Source organism: Hemicordylus capensis, chromosome 5 (genome assembly GCF_027244095.1).
Source record: "Hemicordylus capensis ecotype Gifberg chromosome 5, rHemCap1.1.pri, whole genome shotgun sequence".
Taxonomy (NCBI): Eukaryota; Metazoa; Chordata; class Lepidosauria; order Squamata; family Cordylidae; genus Hemicordylus; species Hemicordylus capensis.
In genome coordinates this window covers 126116717-126138660 of record NC_069661.1, presented here as the reverse complement: position 1 = coordinate 126138660, position 21944 = coordinate 126116717, and the positions used below count along the sequence as shown (strand labels likewise).

The 21944-nt window shown below is 43.8% G+C and overlaps 1 protein-coding gene across 6 annotated transcripts in view; it reads right to left on the bottom strand.

Moving 5' to 3' along the window:
• Nucleotides 1–21944, bottom strand: part of TSPAN9 (tetraspanin 9) — a 419005-nt gene that overhangs the window by 157514 nt on the left and 239547 nt on the right. For 5 of the 6 annotated variants that reach the window (XM_053256310.1, XM_053256312.1, XM_053256314.1 and 2 more), the window contains one exon: nucleotides 14340–14419. In XM_053256310.1, the coding sequence (XP_053112285.1) occupies nucleotides 14340–14402 (63 nt within the window). In that variant the 5' untranslated portion in view covers nucleotides 14403–14419. Of the gene's footprint in view, nucleotides 1–14339; nucleotides 15359–21944 lie in introns of those variants that run through there. The other variant, XM_053256309.1, reaches the window with a different exon arrangement.

Below are 21944 nucleotides of genomic sequence, written 5' to 3'. Positions count from 1 at the left end.
CGGCGTGTTTTGCGGTGCACGCATGCGCGCAGCGCGCAAAACACCATTCTGCCGGAGGCCTTCCAAACGAGAGGAGCTCTGTGCCGGAGCTCCTCTCGTTTCCTATGCGGTGAGCGGGTGAGCGAGCAAGCGGGCGGGCAGGCGGGCGGGCAGCTAGCTGGGAGGGAGGGAGGACTGGCATTGGGAGTTCTTTCGCCGCCGCCACAGCGGCGGGGGGGCGGCTGGTTTCCAGCGCCCCTATACTAGAAAATACGGGCGCTGGCGGGGGCAAGGAGGCGGGAGGGCTAAGCAAGCCCTCCCGCCCTTAAAGGCATACCCCCCACCCGGACCCGAACCAGGCAGGGCCGGACCGGTCCGGCAGTTCGGCCATTCTTTGGAATGGCCGCCGGACCGGTTCGGGCACACTACTAGTGGAGTCCAAGTCAGCCTGAATACAGGAGATCTTATTCGCAAAGAACCCATTAAAGGCATCACAGCAGAGCAACTCCGGGGACTGATTAGAAGTAGAAGGAGCAGAAACCAAACTCCTCACAACCCGGGATAGCTCCGCTAAGCATGAACCTGCAGCCGCAATGCGCGCAGACCAGAATCTCTTTTTTGCTGTGCACACTGCCACCGCATAAGCCTTCAAATGGGTCACGTGCTGAATCCTCTCAGATTCAAACCTAGTTCTCCTCCACTAGCGCTCTAGTCACCTACCCAACAGCTTCAGCCCCCGCAGCTCCTCAGTATACCAAGGGACCATTTTTGCAGCAGGTCAGAAGGGACGCCTGGGAGCAATAATATCTACTGCCCTGTTGAATTCCCTGTTCCAGGTTCCCACCAGGGCATCAACAGAATCACCGGCCACACCAAGATCAAAATCCTCCAAGGTCTTTTGAAATCTCACTGGGTCCAGCAGCCTTTTTGGATGGACCATCCTAATAGGTCCACCACCCCTGCAGGGGTGGATTGCAGCTGTGAGACCAACCTTAACCAGGTAGTGGTCCGTCCATGACAATGGGGAAACCAGTGGATCCCCCACCCACGGAACACCCCCGATCCAAACAAAAGACCAAATCGAGTGCATGGCCGGCAACATGAGTTGGTTCAGAAACTAATTGGGATAGGCCCATAGTTGTCATGGCCGCTATGAACTCCTGAGCCGCACCAGACAGGCCAGCCCCAAAGTAGATATTGAAGTCCCCCAGCACCAAAAGTCTAGGAGACTCCAACACCAACTCCACGACCAGCTCTGTCAGCTCAGTTAGGAAGTCAGTTGGGCAGCGGGGTGGACGGTACACCAACAGAATCCCCAAACTATCTCTAGTTCCCAGCCTCAAAAATATGCACTCAATATAAGTAAGGGAAATGGTATTCTTATGGACTACAGCCACTCCACCACCACCTCGCCCATTTCCCCTGGCCTGCTCCACGACAGAGTAACCTGGTGGGAGAAGCTGAGCTCACACTGGACCACTCGCCTCCCCCAACCAGGTCTCAGTTATACATGCCAGGTCAGCTCCCTCATCCACGATCAAATTGTGGACAATTTCGGTCTTATTTATTCCTTCTGTGTGCTCTGCATATCCCTGCAACTGGTCTATTGTTTTATAGGGAACGTAACTAAACTAAGAAAGCATTAGCCTGCACCCATCCATCCAGCTAGGGCATTGAAAGCGTCTATGTAAACTTTAAAGGTGCTTTTGTATTTTCTTACATCCATATTCTTTGCAACTGGGTAACCACGATTTTTAAAGTGTGCCACTCCAATATCAGCTGGAGTGCTTTTTGGAAGGAACCTTGTTATCTATTGAGTACTTTTACCTGTTACTAAAAGCTGAGAAAGCCTCAGATGGAAGCATTCTATAATATTTTGAATAAAGTTTATTTTTATTTTTTTGTTCTTTGCAATTTTAACTAGCCTCTTTGAGTGGATTTCTAACTCAGGAAAGGGGGGCTGGAAAGGGGTTTACTTTGGTGCAAAACCCATCTCAATTTTTATTGTTCAGCAACTCTACTAGGTTTCTTGCCACGTGTAAGCTTGCACGTGGGAGGTTTTTGTACTTTTCCAATAGTAAGAGAAGGAGAGTTTCCCTGGAAATTCACCCAAGCCAGGGTGGGGGGAATACACTCTGTAAATAGGGTGTGGTGGCAGCGAATAAGCTACTGGAGAAACAGGAAAGTTTAAAGGAACAGCCTGTGTGGGTGAAAGCATAGAGAAGGTCTGATTCAGCATTTTTCTTCCCCTCACATGGGCTGGCTCTAAGACAAAGGCTGGGTAAAATCTGCTACAGGCCTGTATCCAGGTTCATTTTTTAAATGAACACCGGTACAATCATTCACACAAACACACAAATGAGTATACAGACATCTGTAACACTCGTACAGCATAATGTCCGAATCGGGCTAATGTAATGCATGAGTCAAGTGTTCTATAGCAATGCCCAGCTACATGTAAATCCCACTGATGTTATTTTGCTCCCTCACAAAAAAGGGGTGGGTTGGAATTGCTTGGGTAGGGTTTCTGTATGAATTGGGTGGTGTAAAGCCCAGCTCACGTCTACATGGAGAAAAGGAAGAGGCACGTCAGCTAAACCACCATATAAAGAAGAGTGCTGTGAACACTAACGTATCAACCAGGCCTGTGTTTATCCATTACCTTTCATGATGCTTACACAGCTATCCATATAAGCCAAAATCAATACTGAATTTCTCCCATGCAGTTGTATTAGCGATACTGTGATTCCAGCTCATTTGCAAAACAAGGACCAAAAAAGCCCCTTTAGAGGCAAATTTAATGCAGTAGAAGAGAGTTGTGTTGGGTTTGGAGATTTTTACTTCTGTTTTTTGGTTGAACATATTATGCACTTAAGATGAATACAGTGCAAATCACCATCCCAGCCACACAATTAAATACCATAAGCTTCCTTATCCCTCAGCTCAGACTTTTCTAATCTCTTAAAGAAAGCAATGCCAGATGGCGAAAGAACAACTGCTATGAGCCGCGCAGAGCTGCAGAGAAATACCTGAAGTTCTATGGTCATTGGTGGGTAAAAAATTCCTGTGATTTCCCCAACTTCCCTCTCTGTTGGTGGGCTGAGAAAAGTGGTTCCCTTTTCATTTATTCTTCAAGAAACCTCAACATGAGGGGAAACTGCTGCACAGTCACATTCTCTCCACACAAACCTTCAGACCATCCTCCCTGATGTCACTGGTGTGGCACTGGTGCTCTGGGGCAAGGATCTTCACCCAATTGGCTGCTTCTGTGGTACCACTATATGTCTACACCTTTACCTAGACATCTATTTCTACATCATCCCTAAAATAATTGAGTCATCAAGGAGCCAATCAGATTTGGCTACACAATGACAGATTCCATTTGTCATTTAGGACAAACTAAACTAATTCAGAGTGAGGGCAATATTTCCCAAGCAAGAATTGCCTTCACTCTGAATCAGCATCATTTGCCCTAAGCGATATTGTAATACTGTATAGCAAAATTAGCTACTTGAGGACACAATTGATTACTGGAAGAAAAAACATATTTTACAAACAAAATGACACTGTAGTAGTTGTTAATCACAACTGCAAAGATACAGTACTCTGAAATAGAGTGACAGACCTATGTGTTCAAAGAACATTTTGGGAAATTTTAAAGCCACCTTAAAGCCCACCTTTCACATTGAAAATATTGAGCTGCTGGTGCAGTCCCCCCCCCCACATTCAAGTATTTACACACACAGACACACACACATACCTCTTCAAAGAATTGTTAGTTTGGGAAACAAAAAACATTTTGCACCATAGTTATTCACTGTACACAAACTTGGCCCTTTTTGTTCCTCCAAGTGCAACCTACGTTTTATCTCCAAATATGTATTTGGGTGTTACCCGGCAGCCAGTCAAGGCAGCTGCTCAGAACTGCTGCTTGCTCCTTATGGAATCTGGTAGCAAATAAACAAGACTCTTCCAATAAGCTGCCATGTAAGACAGTAAGGTTTTCGATGGGATAGTCAGCCAATAATCAGTTCAGTCCTGATTCATTACTCCAGGGATCTCATCTACCTCTGCTGCTGTCACTGTGATGTAACACTCTACTTGAAGTTGTTTGCACTGGCAAAGAAAGAAAAAGCCAGCACTAGGCTGCTGGTTAGGGTACTGAATTAAACAAGCACATTTTCTTGTCAAGGGTACGATAAATGAGCTACTAAACTCATTAAATAAGATTCCTGGTGGAGTAACCAAAATGGTAATCATCTGAGAAAGTCTGCCACCTATTTCCTGTGCTGCACTTAGAGCTAATGAAAATGTTACATTTACCTCATGATTTCTGGTCTTTTTTCATGCTGCTTTTGATCATTTGGAAGGCATACCACATGCAGGAGGCATGCTGAGTCTCCTGCTTTCTGCCTCAGTAATCCATGTCATGGATTCTGTGATCACGTGGTATATTCAGATTCTCTTATGGCAATCTAATAGTTAGGTTGCTTACCTTTAACAGTAGTTCTTGTAGTGGTCCATTGTCCTTCACACTTGAGATGCCTGTGTCTGCGTAGACAGGATCTTGGAACCTTCTAGAGCTGTAAGCAATCAGCTTTTTGGCAGTAGCCCCGCCCCCTTGGAGACACACATACAGACCCTCACAGATGACCTCCCTCAGTCTGTGACCACCGCAATCATACATAACAGGTAGGTGACTGCTACAGCGGGGAGGAGGGAGTACCGTGTCAAGGACAATGGGCCACTACAAGAACTACTGTTACAGGTAAGCAACCTGACTTTCTTGTTAGTGGTCCTATTGTCCTCCACACTTTGGAGATTAGCAAGCTATTCACCAGTACAGCAGAAGAAGCGGGCATCTACTGAAGAACTGTGTCGAGGATTGCTGCTCCAAACTGTGAATGGGCTCTTAACCTGGTGTCCAAAGCATAGTGGGGCACAAAGGACAAGGTTCCTTTCCATGTTGCTGCCCGGCAGATGGCATATCATGGAATTCCATGGAGGTAAGCTGTAGAAGTCGTCACTGCACTTGCAGAATGCATTCTAATGGAGGGCGATAGTGGCTTCTTAGCCAGTATGTAGGCCGGTTTGGTGGCAGATGTGATCCAGGCTGACAATATCTGGCAGGGGACATGTTTTCCTTTGTTTCTCTCAACACAGCAGACGAACAAGGAGGTGGACTAATTGAATGGTCAAGTACGATGAAGATACAATGCATGTTTCACATCCAGGGTATGCCAAGTGCGTTCTTCATCTGAGAACAGCTAGGCAAAGTAGACAGGAAGGCAGATGACCTGAAAAATAATTTTTACTTATTTATTTTTCTCCCCCTCAAATGGTATTGAGATACCACTTTAGGGAAGTACTGAATGTACTGAATGTCCAGCCTGAATAGGAACTTATTCTGTTGGAAGGATTTGAAGTGTGTGTGTTGGTGGGTGGGTGGGTCCAGCCCTAAGCTCTGAAACTTGAAGAGCAGAGGTAATTGCCAAGAGGAATGATGTTTAATGACCAAGTATTTCAGCGGGCATGTAGCCATTGGCTCAAATAGTTTGTGCATGAGCATAAAGAGAACCAGCTAAAGATTCCATGGAGGGGCTAATCCTGAACATGGGGAGTGTGGGCCGCAACTGCAGAAGATGATGTTTAAATGAACGTCAAGATTTAACTTTTTTAAAAGTAGCAGGTATGAAAGAAGACCAATGAGGCCTCTTTGGGGCTGACCCCTTTGAAGGTCACAAAAATGGAAAACTCTGTCCATTTTGCCCTGTAGGAGTGTTGTGCTTTGTGGCTGTCTGTCTGTCTTTTTTAGTAAACCCTTGCTGTCTTTTTTGTGTCAGGTTTGGATGCCTTATTTTTCCCATTAAAGGAAGGAGAATGGGAAAGAAAGTGTTATATTCACACAAGTAGTGACCATTCACATGCAAAAGAGGGTGGACCCGCCCAGCAAAGGGGACAATCTATGCCTGTTGCCACAAGACCAGTTCTCCTCCCAGCTGGATTTGGACCTATGGGACTTTGGGCTACGACTGTAGTGGTTCTTTTCAGGTCCCCAGTAACTGAACCCATGGTGATATACCGCAGACCTGGGTTCTACCCATATATATTCATAATGTGGTCTGTGGCTATCATAAGTATAATATTTTGAGAAGGCTCTCTAGTGAGGTCCAGGCAAGTAAAAAACCCTCTTGCTCTCCCTCTTCCGCTCTCCAAACTCTGGGATGCTTACTCTTACCATGTTGCTTCTTCATTCCAGCATGGTCCACCGGCTTCCCTTGTTTAGCAGTCTTAATCCCCGAGGAGGAAGCCTTTGGTGTTAGCAATGCCTGCCCCTTTAAGAGAGGGAACGTGGGGCCAGTCTTCGGTACTAGCGCTGGCTGTGACTCATTCTACGTCAGCTGCTTGGATTCCTGAGGGCACAGCATACCAGAGCTGGTACAGTGCTGCTGGGATAGCTAGCTAGTGGAAATGGCTTGTAGGGCCGATGTAGCACGTAAGGCCCTTTCCCACAGCAAAGCACAGAGGTGGGAAGTGCATTTGCATCGGCCCTGTCTAGGAAAGCCCTGGCAAATAACGCAGAAGTCAGTTTGGTAGGTCTCCAAGTGCCTGTCTGAAATTGAGAGTTTAACAGAGCAAGTAAGGCCGCTCTTAAAAGAGACTATAAAAGCAACATACTGCCTTGGAAGCTCTGAAGACAACAACTTTGAGGAGGGTGGGGAGGGGAGTTAAACAAAGACATAAAATGAGAATGACTGAAAAATGAAAGGATAGACAGATAAAATAAATGAAAAACTAAATTAAAGAGAAAGGGTAAACAGGTTTGTTCGGTAGTGGTGGTGGTGGTTGCTGACGGCTCTCCTCACATGAAGTGAGGCAGAAGGTCTCCTGAAGTCGCTATTGCAGCGGTCGGAAGAAGACTGAGGGAGGTAATCTATGAGGGGCTGTATGTGTGTCACCAAGGGGCTACTTTTTTGGCTACTGCCAAAAAGTGTACAGTTTACAGCTCTAGAAGGTTCCAAGGTCCTCTCTACACAGACGCAGACATCCAAAGTGTGGAGGACAACAGGACCACTAACAAGAATGTATTATAATCACATGGGATGCTGCTTCGGCAGACACATTAGTTTGCCTATGCAGTTTCTGCAGATACCAGAAACTGCATAGTTACTGGTCTTGAGGATCATATCTCAAGTCTTGCTGGTCTTGAAAATCATAACGCTCAGGGACTTTTTTGTATGGGGTGCTATAGAAATGTACTAAATAAATAAAAATAGATATCTAGGTATTATGTCTCTATGGTTGTGTCTTAAAATACTAGACTTCTTTGCCTGAGCAATGTTTGTGCAATGATGCCATTTTGAAGAAGTCACAGCACTTCTTCCAAAACAATAAGCAATGCTTTGTGGTATTTTTTCAAGAGAAAGACAAAAAACCCAAAACCCTTTACAATGTCTTCCATGTCTTTCTCAATCAAACTTCCCATACAGTTATGTATTGCTAACAGCAAACACACTGATAACAAACCACCTCAATGACTACTTTTGCACATATATTTGTGGGAAATAGAATACATTGGTCTGATATGCAGCTGTCCTCAGCCAATGAATATCTAGAAGTTTTAATGAGAATGAAACCTATAGTTAAAGGATAATATGACTTAATATTCCATGGTGAAAGTGCGAAGTTAGTTTATCTATTAGTAACTTCTATGGATTTAGGAACCAATAGTTCTTAGCGAAATTACCTTGCAGAATTTACTGACCCACAAAAAGCGTTACCAACTAATGCAAGTTATTTGTGGCACATTCTGAACCTGAACACACCCTTCTCATCCAATTTATAAAAGGGTCTTTACCAGTTCACCTGAAGGCAATTATTACTCACCATAGTTGAGTAGGTGATTAGCTATTTACAGGACCAGTCTAGAAAATGGGTGGACAGATTCTGTATTCTTATAGGCTACTATTTCCTCCTAGCCAGTAAGGGCATAGCCAGCAAGGGCTATGGAACATATATAATTAATGGTATGAAGTCATCATGATGGGTGAGTCAAGTGATAATGTACCAGAGAGAGTGGCTATGGGCCCAATCTTGCCCTCTTAAGTAATTTAATCAAGGTGTGGCAAAACTGTAGTTTGAAAATAAGAAATGGGCAGTGTGTTTTGAACTACAAATATACCTTCTTAATCTGGAGACACAAAAGCCCTGTTCAGGCATTCAAGTATCCATGCACCCCGAACGCATGTAGACTGGGGGTGTCAAGTTCTATCCCTGACCTGCACACATACATGCAAACTTCATAAAGGCTCCCATGCATACAGCTGTAACCACGGAGAGGATCTGGCTGGAACCACACAAAAGCAGCATTCCCAGTCATCTGGATAAAGTTCTTGTGCATTCAGCTGTGTGTGTAAAAGCTCCGTTCAGGCATTCAAATGAACATGTGTAGATTAGGAGTTGGGGAGCTTATCTGCCCGCCCCCCACATACATTCACAATCTACTGATACTTGAATACCTAAACGGGGCTACTGTGGATTTCAAGAAGAAAAAATTGAGTCTTTTGAAGATAGAATTTCACGACTGACAACCACCTTGAAACTGGACATGTGGCAGCAGCTGTCCAACAGGAACCTGGGATCCTATTTCCTAAAGAAGAATCAAGATAAGGACATTTTCCAGCAACTCCAGCTGTTCTAGAAAGAGAGCAACCAGTAAAATGCCCAAAGCAGGGGTGTGTGTGTGTGTGTGTGTGTGTGTGTGTGTGTGTGTGTGTTTGAACTGCAAAGTACTGTGGGATTATATTAATGGTGTTGGAGTGGCATTTTAGAAATAGTATATAACAGAGCAGTAAAGATGAAGTAATCCCAGAACACTGCAGGATTTGTGATCAGAAGACTCTGGTCACAATACACCTCATATTGCTACCAAAATGTTCATAGTTATGTAGTAAACTGGCTACATAACCAACCACTGGCTTAAAGAATGTAGAGGCTCACTAAAGCTCTCTGACCCCCACATGCCACATTCTCTTCTCTGTCTGAACTCATACAGGTACAAAGAGGCAAGCACCCTTCTGTAATGAGAGTTTTACATTGCAACAGTGTGAGCAGTCATCCCTTTCCTCATTTGGGGCTGCCTCCCATACTGGGAACACAGCCACATCTCACCCATCATACAATGAGGGAGTGGTTGCTTTCTGAGGTATAAAAACTCTTAAAGGGGAGTAGAAATGATGCACTGCAATGGCTGCTTTCTCAGAGCAGTTTCACACATTACCTGGTTGCAAGGGGGAGAGGAAAAGGAGGTAATTGCACATCCTCTCTTTACATGGTTGGTGTAATGTTAAAAAAAAGGAACATCCATCAGAGAGATATCTAAGTTCTGGGTATGCAAACTATTCGTGCACGCCTCCATGAAAATTCACTCGTGAAGGTCACTCTAGACACAAAAAGAAATGAAGTGCAACTCATATGTGCCTCCTTTGCCCCTCAGTCCATGTAATGCACAAAGCTACTCTGGTAATTACAACATGCCAAGCACTTCAATTTAGCTGGAAGCCCGCTTCACAGAACACTTACCTCAGTGGTTGGTTAACCCAGGCCTCACTGCACCATGACAGTGCAGTGGAACAAAACAGCTTAGTTCCAAGCAAACACTATTCAACTGCAATGCTCACTTTCAGGAAGCATAGGGTTGGAGGAGTTGAATTTGAGCTTCTGAACAATACACACCACAAAGACGGTTTAACTGCAATCTTCAGGCAATTTAGAAAAGTGAACTTCCAAAGGTTTATGTCCTAGAAGCATAACAGATCCCACCTCCCACATTCCTCTCCTGGTAAAGCTGGGACCAAAGGACCCCAGGAGCACGAGGGAGATCCAAGATACCATGAGGGCCAGAGAAGGAAGATGGTAGCATTGTAGCTGAGGTGGAGGGGTTTGTTGAGGGAAGAATGATCCAAGTAAGGATCAGGGTAGGACTGTTCATTTGGGAGAAGCAACAAGATTCCATGCCTTATGGCTCTCAACTACATGAATATTTTGGAATGTGCCTTGGTTTGATGAAATTTATTCACTAAAACAATACAAAAGTCTCCTACACTGGTCAAGGAATACCTTATAAAGCAAGTGAAGTGATCATCTACTCCTGCTCAACATTTTGGAAATATTTAAGAGAAACCTTTCAATAAGGTTGTTGGAAAACATTTCTATCTAGGCCTTCTGAAAAATATCTCACAATGGCTGGTTCACAACTAAGGTGGTGGCTCTGACAGACACAGAAAGATGGGAGGACAAAAAGGGATATGGTCGAGAGTTCTTCCACCCACCCCCTGTCCACTCATCCTATTGCCATGGGTGAAGCAAGAGGAGAGGGTTCACACTGGATAAAAAGTGATGATTTTTAAAAAATTAATTATCAGATTTCTAAAAACATTTCGGTTATATTAAGCACCTCTTGAAAAATAATCTGGTTTAAAATGAAACCTGAATTTAAATTTGATACAAATATATTGACATCTGCACTAATAATCTCTTAAAACTAAATCTATAAAGTTCCAAATAGTCTATTAAAACTAGCTTTTCTATGTAAAAGATATAATTAAGTGGGAAAATATCTGACTTCTGAAGCGAAGTATTAGAAATATGATACAATATGCCATGTACATTATTATTATTTTGCAAGCGATGAACATCAGCCAACATTCATGGACATTTACTTTCCATCTCATGGAGAAACACTATTCTGGTCAACATGTACCAGCCCTTACTTCTGAAAAGTTCTGGATACTTTATCTTCAAATAAGTGATCTTCCTTAGTGCTCTTGTATGTGTAAAGAAAGCACTACACCCTTATATCTCTTGATATAAATTGGGTACTGCCAAAAATATACAGATCAAAGGTTTTGGATTATACTCCTAGATACTAATTTGCCACTCCGTCGAGCATTTTAGTATGTTTTACTTTTTTATGCATGATGTTTGCTTAGGAAATAAATGGTTTACAAGACAGAAATGTTGAATTATATCATCAATGATTTAGACTGGACTTTATTCATGCTGACTTGAATCACTTTAATTTTATCAGTCTAGTCTGATGGGGTCTCACTTAGGAACATAGGAAACTGCCATATACTGAGTCAGACCATCGGTCAATCTTGCTCAGTATTGTCTTCACAGACTGGCAGCAGCTTCTCCAAGGTTGCAGGCAGAAATCTCTCTCAGCCCTATCTTGGAGAAGCAGAGAGGGAACTTGAAACCTTCTGCTCTTCCCAGAACGGCTTCATCCCCTGAGGGGAATATCTTGCAGTGCTCACACATCAAGTCTCCCATTCAGATGCAACCAGGGCAGACCCTGCTTAGCTATGGGGACAAGTCATGCTTGCTACCACAAGACCAGCTCTCCTCTCCTGTTTTTCTAAATCTTGCCCTGCCTCCTCTTCCTCAAAACCAAGTTCAGTTTCCAGGCCCTGAGAAGAAGGTGGGTTTCTCCACAACCGATCCAGAATCTGCACTGCCGCCTCCTAAACCTGACTCCTCACAGCAGAAACCAAACAGCTAACTGGGCATGGATGTATTATTTAGAATGGTGGCTCTCTCGTTTTTAACAAGAGAAGAGCAACTGACCCTATTCGACTGTCCTATTCAACCCAGCACAACATCCCTCCAGTGGCTGCTCCTGGTGTTTCCCTTGTGTTTCTTTTTAGACTGTGAACTCCTTTGGGACAAGGAACCATATTCTCATGCTTTTACTCAATCCTTTTGCTATGTAAACTTCTTTGTGAACTTTTATGTTAAAAAGCAGTATATAAATATTCTTAATAATATAATTCTGCTTTCCCCCTGCATTCTGCTTGTGGGGCACTCCAATTTGACTCCACTATGGTTTACAGGAGGACCTTGATAATTGTGGATCCAGCACTCACAGTTTCACGTATCTGTGGTCAGATAATAGGCACCCGACCTTGGTATAAACCAGAAAAAACTGGGGGGATGGTTAAATCTGCATCCATGTGTTGGGGTGGCCAGAACTGACCTCAGAGGTCATTTCTGGCCCCAATTTTGAGTTCAGCAGAGATCTAGAGTTAATTTTTTTAGTTCATTTTTTTAAAAAAATGCCCCCAAAGCCCACAATTTTCGGCCAGTCTTTTCCTCTTGGAAGGGCATTGCTGGAATTTGGGGTGGGGAGGCAGTGGAGAATGGTTGGGTACTTTATTTGGGTTCCCCCCTTGTTTTAGCCCATTTCCCTGCCCTTTCGAACCTAACCCCAAGATTCCTATTGCCCCAATAACTTGGTATTCATGGTCCAGTATCTGCAGTACTAGCTGAGAACGGAACCCCTGCAAATACCAAAGTTTTCTTGTATACAAGCTGGACTAGCAAGAGCAAGTAACAAAAAGATCCCACTTCAGAACAAGAGATTGGTCAAATAATTAATTCTGAAACCATGTTCCAGGGACAACCAGTTATTTCTGGTGCAGGTTCAGAGGGTCCCTGAGCCTGTAATGAAAATGTAGGACAATTCTAAACAGCTGGAGGTCTCTTTGAAATTTCTACCACATACTAAAGGAGCAACCCTCTTATTTCAGTTGTAAAGTTTGAAACCAAAAAGCAGCTTACCTCTTCAACAGGGCAAGCAGCATGAGTGAAAAATTAACACACAACACCAGCTATGTGCATGGTTCTCTTCCTTATGTGTATATAGTTTCAATGGGCTACAGTCACAAACACAGGAGCCACATTTTAACTTGGATACCTTTCAAGCATCGGCCCTTAAGAAAACATGGTGGTCTGCAAGGAGCAAACTAGAGCAGTCCTGGGTACAGCAACATTTAAGAACTTTTGGATACAATCATCAGCAAATCCCTTCAAATCGAATGGGTCTATGGTTCCATGCAATGTAAGGTAAGTGTAGTACTACACAAAATAATAAGCAGGTATCAAAAAGTAACTTTGAACATATGTAGCAATGTTATGAAATCCTAAAGCCAAAATTCTACTGCAAAATTAACCTAGAAACAAGTGAACAGAATTTTCTGTTTGTGAAAAGAAATAACACAAGCGATGAAGGAGCTAAGGCAATCCTGAGTGGGAAAGCACTCGATCTGGGCAGCTCTTGTAAAAGCAAATTCTGCACCTGCCTCTATTCTATTCCTGCTGAGACACACTGGTTCTCACATCCTATCTTCCCAGTGCATTTGGCCTTCAGAAGATAAGGTGGGTTATTCAGACAGAAAAGCCAGCTACCAAGGAACTAAAACCAATGCATTCTAACTTAACCCAAATGAAGTCATGTTTATTATTATGTTTACTACAATTCATTGACTACTAACATTATAATATCTAGATCATGACCTTGACTAGGTGTATATATTTCAGCATCACAATCTGTTTCCTAATCATTCAAACCGGCTGACCTTTGGTTCTGATGAACCCAAATCTGGAACTCAAAATCCAAATCTGGAACTCAAAATCCAAATTTGGAACCATGTGTGTGTTCAAATGGAGTGTGGATTTGAATTAGCTTCCTCTTTTACACCTTATGCTATGTGGTGATCAGCATCAGCAGCCTAATTTTCCAAGGATGTGTGACATAATTTTAGCCATAGTCGTTGTGACGAGCTCTCAAATTTGCTTAGTGAAGCATTCTTGCAACTCCTCATGCCTCCTGGCTGGCTGATGGAGGAAAATCAATTGTGATCCCACAGAAAAGCATGCCTGCTTGTCTGCCAACTTAACACACCAATAAGAGCAACCCTCCCCTCATCCATTTGGATGGCTCAAATAAAGTCCATACAATTTATAATTTGTGCTGACAATATTAAGGGTCAGGCTGTTGTTGTTTCTTTAAAAAGGGATTAAACTAAACCTCATTCAGACTGGAAAGTAACTTGTCAATTACTTCCCCCCCACCCCCCCTTTTTTAGGAAAGTGAGTCAGATGAGTGGAGACAGCTGAGAGATATTAACCCTAGTTCAGTATATTACAAGGTACTGAAAGAGAATGCACAATATACTGAAAGAGAATGCACAATACATCACAGTTTCAATTTGAATCATTTTGGCTAGTAAGAAGGTCCTGTTTTTCTTTAAAGCAGCCTGCCCACTACACAGCTCCTAGTGCAACAATCTCTAGTCAAAATACAGTAAGATAATGCCAAAAGATTTGCAAGAATTGTCCATTTCTTGCCCAGCATATGGCATGGATGTAGCATTGTAAATATTCCATGCAGGTAGAAGTGTGGAGAGAGGGGGAAATCTTAAGCTTAAGATATATATTGCATACCTACATACATAGTGCTCATAAAGCAGTAGGAAAGAATAACTCTTAATGAAGATAACAGAAAATGCAGTACTTACCCAAAATATTAAATTGAAAAGGAACATCATGTATTTCAAACAACACAAGCAGCCTCTCGCCATGCTGCACTTCTTAAATTCTAAAAGGAAAACAAATGATAGATCCAGGTAAAAGACCACGTATTTGCTGCCTTTGGGTGCATTGTATTTGTCACTTTTTACGCCGGTCCCTGCGCCGGTCCCAGCTGCAGCTGCATTGTGGCTCTGCGTGCGCGATCCAGCGGTACCGTAGAAAGCTCCAGCAGTGAAGCCTCGACCAAACTGCCTGCCTGAGGTAGAAGGTTTAGCAAAGTCAGAGTCCTTGCTATCCAAAGATGGACTCCGGTGAATTGAGGAATCCTCACTACTTGACTTCTCCATGGTCTCTCTTTGCACAGTTGTCAGATTGAATGTCTAGCATCTCTCAGAAATCAGCCCAGCACCTCATGTCAACTCCACAGTTCATGCAAGGCTGGCTTCTTTCAGCTTCACTCTCCCCCTCTCCTTTATTAAATCAGACGACCCAATGCAGACTTCTATTGCAATATTGCCTGCATTGCCTCTGTTGCTTTTTCTCTCCACCCTTATGCCAAAGCAGGCTGTCCTATATGCATCAGTGGATTGGATTTACACGCCGGCGTTTCACGCAGCAGCATTTCTCAGGCTGTCTTGCCAAATCAGTTATGCATAACTTAGCTTTTTCTTTTTTTCAAGAGAGCTGTTAAGTTCTTTCCCCCCACCCATTCTCAGCCAATCCACAACCCCTGATCTATAGGCAGCAGATGGTCCTTGTATCCATTTCCAAAGGGGTTTTGATTTTTCAGTACACCTGGAAGATACTCAGCATGAGCACTCTGCTCTCTCTCTGCTCCTTTCTTCCCTCTCAACTCTGACTGCAGCTCTCGCACACACGTTGTTCCCTCTCTCTCTCTCTCTCCCCTCCACCCGTTTGCTGTATCTCCTTCAGTCATCAGCTACTGGGTCACCCTTTCTCACTCAGCACTGCACTGCTGCCGATGTGAAATCATCAGCAACTGCAACCTCTGGGCATTTCCCACAGAAATCCCTGATCTAACTATATCAAGTCATAAATCCTCCCTCCCTTTCAAAAGCACCTCCCCTTTTGCATTCCATCCAGCCAATTAGAACAAATCTTCCACACACACGCATCAAATCTACCCCCTCCTCCATGACATAAGATCTTTAATAGGATTATCATTACTCTTTTGAATATACAAGTGCACAACAAGAAAATCTCTTTTAAATGTCAAGTACTGTTTAGCTGTTTATGAGCTTGAAATGTGAGGGGGATGACGATATTCTTCTAATGTAAAGAACAACTGTAAGAAGTCGGAATTGGATACCGAGGCATTCTCCTGCCTCTCTCCCCAATTAAATTGACAGTAACTATATACTTTTGGATTTCTTGCAGCTCAGAACTAAACATCATGGGACTAGCAACTGCAAGCCGCTCACTCACATGGTGGAGCTCACAGACATGGTTCTCAGGTCGCCACACTCACTGCATGAAACTATCAAAAGCAACATAGTTAGCCATAAAACAAAATGCATCTTTTATATGCATTTTTATATAGCTGTCTTTTATAGCCTGATCTGTCCACCAATCCACAATGCAAATTAAGAACATACTGGTAAGCAATTTGTACATACTGTAAAGTGTGGGCAAGTTGTGCTTGCAAACACTGATGTGTTGATGATACACACAGCTGGTTCACATGTTCAAGTTCACCACTTCATGACCACAGTATCAACTCGCATTTGTGCAATGGGACATTACAGTTTCTGACAACACAGAAAGAACTTCCATATTGCCTCACATCACTGAGATAAAGTGCTTTTCTGTAGTTGGCTCATACATTCGGCTAATAGTCATCAACTCTTTAGCAACCAACTTAATAGAAATCAGGTTATGTACATATATATGCGAACCAGGGTGTTTTTGTTAGGAAGCCGGCTAAGTATGCTTTTCAGTTGGAGTCACAGGTATGATGCTGTGTAATGTATGAAAAAGCCCAAAAGTATGCTTGCAGGCACTGAACTGGATAGTCACATAAAGTACACAAATACAATTTAAAAAGTACCTCCAGAAGGCTTTACAGCTACTTTATAATCATAATAAAAAGTAGTGTTCATGTCATCTTTTAAAAGAAATGGAGGCAACTTTGGAGGGTGGGGTAAGGCAGCATTTATTATAAAGTGACTATAAAACCATGTGCACAAAGTGCATACATTCCAGGCGAGTGAGTGAAAGTAAGGGTGCAACTGTTGCTAAGTAATGCCTTCATACCCTCTGCTGATCAAAGTCTAATCTGGAGCATGTTAAAATTAACCTCATTACATGTGTCGGTGCAATGTTTTAAAAGGAAGCCTAACTACAATTACAGAGTACAAACAACTATCTAAAAGTACAATTCATCCACAGTAAAACTGACTGCATGTCAGCAAGCCACCAAGGATATCTAAAGGTCTCTTTGTAGTTCTCTCTTTAACACAAGGCTAAATACAACTGGACCTAATCCTGTACCCATCTGCACTAATTGGTTCACTTCTGTTTTGTTTGTACACTTTTTTCCCCAGGACAATTCGGATTCATGTTTTCCCTCCTCTAATACTAATTATTCAGGTGCTTTTCCATACCTCCTAGGAAAGCAGGGGAATCTGGGGAAACATTTTTTCCAGCATCGCTACTGCCACCATTCTGGTTCATCAACTTTGGTCATTCGGAATAACATGCTCTGCCTGCACTTTATTACCTTTTTTCCATTTGTGGCATGCTTGTAGTCAGAACTCTACACCACACCTCCCAGGTTGCTTGGCCCTGCGCCCCCCCCCCCACTAATTTACGGGCAACTCTCTACTTTCCACGTGAAATTTTGGTGGCTAAGCATTAAAGTTCTACATATGGCTGTGCACCTCATATGCAGTCTTACAAAAACCATTTAATGTAAATAGGACTTGAGCATATTTATCTTATTCATTAAGAAATGAACCTTATGCAGAGAGCTGTTATTCCCAGTTTACAGAAAGAGTACTGATAAAGAGATAATTACTTGTCCAGAGAGGGTTTTTTTTAACCAAAATGTCAACACTACACATGTCCCCAAAGTGAATCTCAAATTCTGGTGCAGATGTAACATCATTTGATCACCTAACCCTGGTTGAACAATTAGGAGTGCATTAGAAGCTAGCATACTACTTCCCTCTCCCTCCTCTAATTTCATATACAGATTCCCTGTCCGTTTTTTATTTTCAAAGCTGACCATGGTAGGGACATTTTTCTTTTTCTTTTCCATTTCATTTTCAAAGCTGAACATGAAGGGATGTGTCTCCTACAGATTTTAAAGTGGCATATATTACAGAAAGATGTACTGGAACTTGAGGAACTACTGGCATGGGGGTTTTGCAGGATCAAATAAGTGATCTACTGTCCCCCAAACTACTCATTTTTAATATGCATTGATCCAAAAGGCAGGATCTAGAGGTGATGGCAACCAGCTTGGAAGGCTTTAAAAGGTGCTTAGACAAATTTATGGAGGACAAGTCTTTATTTTTTTATTTAACACATTTTTATACTGCCCAAAACACAGGTTTTCTGGGTGCTTTACAACAAAACAATAAAAACAACCTATAAAAAGATTAAAACATTCCAACAATTAAAACACAATTAAAACAATATCTAATTAAAAGCCTGGGTGAACAAATGAGTCTTGACTGCCTTTTTAAAAGTTATAAGAGATGGGGAGGTACTTATTTCAGCAGGAAGTGTGTTCCGAAGCCTCGGGGCAGCAATGGAGAAGGCCCATCCCAGAGTAGCCACCAGATGAGCTGGTGGCAACTGCAGACAAACGTCTCCACCAGATGATCTCAATGGGCGGTGTGGTTCATAGCAAAGAAGACGTTCTCTTAAATACCCAGGGCCCAAGCTGTTTAGGGATTTATAGGTAACTAGTAAATGCAGGCCCGTTGAATAACGGGCGCTAGTGAGTGCTCCGGGGCCCCCGGCCGTCATTCCCCCTCCCGCCGCCGCCAGCCTCTATGCCGCGGCTGGTCTCCCCGGCCAGGCAAGGGCCCCAAGCCGCCCGGCTTCGGCGGTGGTGCCAGGCCTTGGCGGCGGCTTCGCCGCCACCTCCGCCAGCTTCCCCCGCCGCCTCCTCCCCCCGCCCGGCTTCGGCGGCACGGCCAGCCCGCGGCCATGGCTCCGCCGCCACCTTGGCCGCACCTCGGCCAGTGCTCCCCTCCGCCGCATACCCAGCTTCTTTGGGGCAGCCACTTCTGGCTGCCCAAGATGTCCGCCGGGTCCTGCCGTTCGTTTGTCCCTTGCTTTGTTCTGGGCATGCGCTGCGCGCATGCCCAGAACAGGCCAGGCACGAACGCACGCTTGGTGTCCGTCCACGGACGGACACCAAGCATTTTATTAGAGAGGATAACCAAAACCTTGTACTTTGCCCAGAAACTTATTGGCAGCCAGTGTAGATCCTTTAAGATAGGAGTTATATGGTCTCTCCGAGATGACCCAGAGACCAACCTGGCTGCCACATTCTGGACTAACTGCAGTTTCCGGACTACGTACAAAGGGCAGCCCCACCTAGAATGCATTGCAGTAGTCATATCTGGAGGTGACCAGCGAATGTACTACTGTTCTGAGGTCATTTATCTCAAGAAACAGACACAGCTGGCGTATCAGCCGAAGCTGATAAAAGGCACCTCTGGCCACTGCCTCAACATGGGACACCAGGGAGAGTTTTTGTCCAGAAGCACCCCCAGACTGCTTACCTGTTCCTTTTGGGGAAGAGTGACCCCATACAGAACTGGCAGATCAAAATCATCTTCTGAGTTCCGATCCTGCACAATAAGTACCTTCGTCTTATCTGGATTCAGCCTCAGCCTGTTACCTCTCATCCAGCCCATCACTGCCTCCAGGCAGGCATTTAGGGAGGTTATGCCTTCTACTGATAATGCTGACATGGAGAAAAAGATTTGAGTGTCATCAGCATACTGATAACACCCTGCACCAAATCTCCTGATGATCTCTCCCAGCGGTTTCATGTAGATGTTAAACCAAGTTCAGTTTTTGAAGAACAACAGTCCCCGAGGAACACCATCTGGAATCTGCCCGAGAGGTAAGAGTGGAACCACTGAAAAGCAGTGCTTCCTACCCCCAACCCCTTGGGGTTGGGGTGGGAGTCTTAACAATGATTATTAATCTTGATGGCTAGAGACTACCTACCGGTAAAGAGGGAGGATGCCTTTGAATACGTGTTGCAGAGGACCAACAGCAGGAGAGGGGGCAGGCCTTCATATCCTGCTTAGGGATTACTTAGATGTAGTTGGTGGGCCACAATGGGAAACAGGAAGATGGACTAGATAGGCCTTGAGCCTGATCCAACAAGGCTCTTCTTATGATCTGAGCATGGGTTCCCAGTGAAAAGATTACATATCCACACACATACTCTTTACATTATTACAGGTCTACCCTGAAGCCTAAGGAGAAATGCCTCCCTACCAAGAAAGCTTTTCATATGAATAACAAGGCCCAACTTAAAAAAATAAGTGGATAACCCAGTTGCAATTCTTAATATAAGCTTGTGCATTTGCAGATAAAGATGAAATACTTAAGTATAGAATTCTTGTGAGATCAAACCCAAAAGTAATGTAAGAGGATGTATTAACTCCAAAGCATCATGATAGCTAGAGCTCATAGAGCATTGAAAGAATGCATGAAAGTACTTACAGTACTATGCCCCAGGATAAACAAAATTATAAAAAACAAGGGAAAGGAGCAATGAAGTATAAGCCACAAACAAGTATGCACTGTAAACACACAAATTCTACATGTTCACAACATATGTGCATTAAAACAGTATGCAAAACAAGAGGCATGCCCAAGCCTAGAGAAGATAAGCTGAAAATGCCATAAAGCAAACCACTTTGCAAGAACATCCTCTGCAAAGACAAGAAAACAAAGGACAAAGAAGTGGAGGAACACTACCAGGACAAATATGTTTTTATCACCTTATTTTATTCTTGTGTTTTTATAGTTTTATAGTAAGCTACCTTGATGCAAAAGGCAAATGATACAGTTAAAAATAAAAAAAATTCCACCACTGAATAAAGTCACTGATGCGGATCCAATATTATACCTAGCCACAATTCCCAACAAGAATTTCGGAATAAGTAGAACATTTAACCAGGGGCAGAGCCACCATTGTGAGAACAGGTTCAAAGAACCCAGGCCACCACGCACAAGGGCCATGGCTCACGCCCCTGCCATGCCTCCTGCCTCTGACATCAGATGGACGAAGCAGAACATACGTTCAGGAGGTAGGAGCCGCAAGGAGGGTGCTCTTACCTTTAAGGCACAAGGAGGATGCTCTTACCTCCCCTGCTGCATTTCCCCTTCTGGTGCTCTCCCCAAAATTGCTGCCGTAGGGCTGCAGCATACCTCCTTGCAGCCCCGGTCAGCATCCTACCAGAAGTGCCCGACACGAATGCTGACCGGGGGTGAAAGGAGGTATGCTGCAGCCCTGCAGCAGCAATTTTGGGGAGAGTGCCACAGAGGGAAATGCAGCGGGGAAGGTAAGAGCACCCTTCCTGTACCTTAAAGAAACCCCACTGCCTCCGAACCAGCTCAAATGCTGGACATCAGAACCGGTTCAGTGGTCCGTAAAATGACCGCCAAACCAGTTCATGCACATCCCTAGTGTAAACATGCAGTTGGGGTTTTTTTGCCCTTATATGCATCACTTTGCATTTGCTTACATTGAACCGCATTTGCCATTTTGTTGCCCACTCACTCAGTTTGGAGATATTCTTTTGGAGCTCCTCACAATCTGTTGCAGATTTCACTATTCTAAATAGTTTAGAGTCATCTGCAAATTTGGCCACTTTGCTGCTTACCCCAACTTCTAGAAAAAGAGCATTAGTCTCAGTACAGCTCACTTGAGGACCCCACTTCTTACTCCCCTCCATTGTAAAAACCATCCCTTTATTCCTACTCTCTGTTTCCTGTCCTTCTACCAGGTATCAATCCACACATTAACCGGTCCCATGACTGCTAAGTTCACTCAAGAGCCTTTGGTGGGGAACTTTGTCAAAAGCTTTTTGGAAGTCCAACTATGTTATGTCAACCGGATCACCTTTATCCACATGCCTGTTGACACTCTCAAAGAACTCCAAAAGGTTAGTGAGGCAAGACTTGCCCTTGCAGAAGCCATTCTGGTTCTGCCTCAGCTAACCATCCTGTAGTTGCCTGGATCCCCCCGGATTCCTTTTTGAAAATCGGAGTTACATTAGCTACTTTCCAGTCCTCTGGTACAAAGCCTAATTGTAGGGACAAGTTACATATTTTTGCTAGGAAATTAGCAATTTCACATGTGAGAATCTTCAGAACCCTTGGGTTACCCTTGGGTTACCCGGCCATTTGTTCATTTTTAGTTTTTCAAGACCGTTTAGAACATCCTTTCTCATCACCTCAAATTGGCCCAGTTCTTCAACCTCCAAGCCTGAGAAGCAAAGTTCAGGCACAGGTATACAATCAGTATCCTCTACCGTAAAGACAGATGCAAAGAACTGATTCAGCTTATTCTCCTTAATAATCCCTTTCAT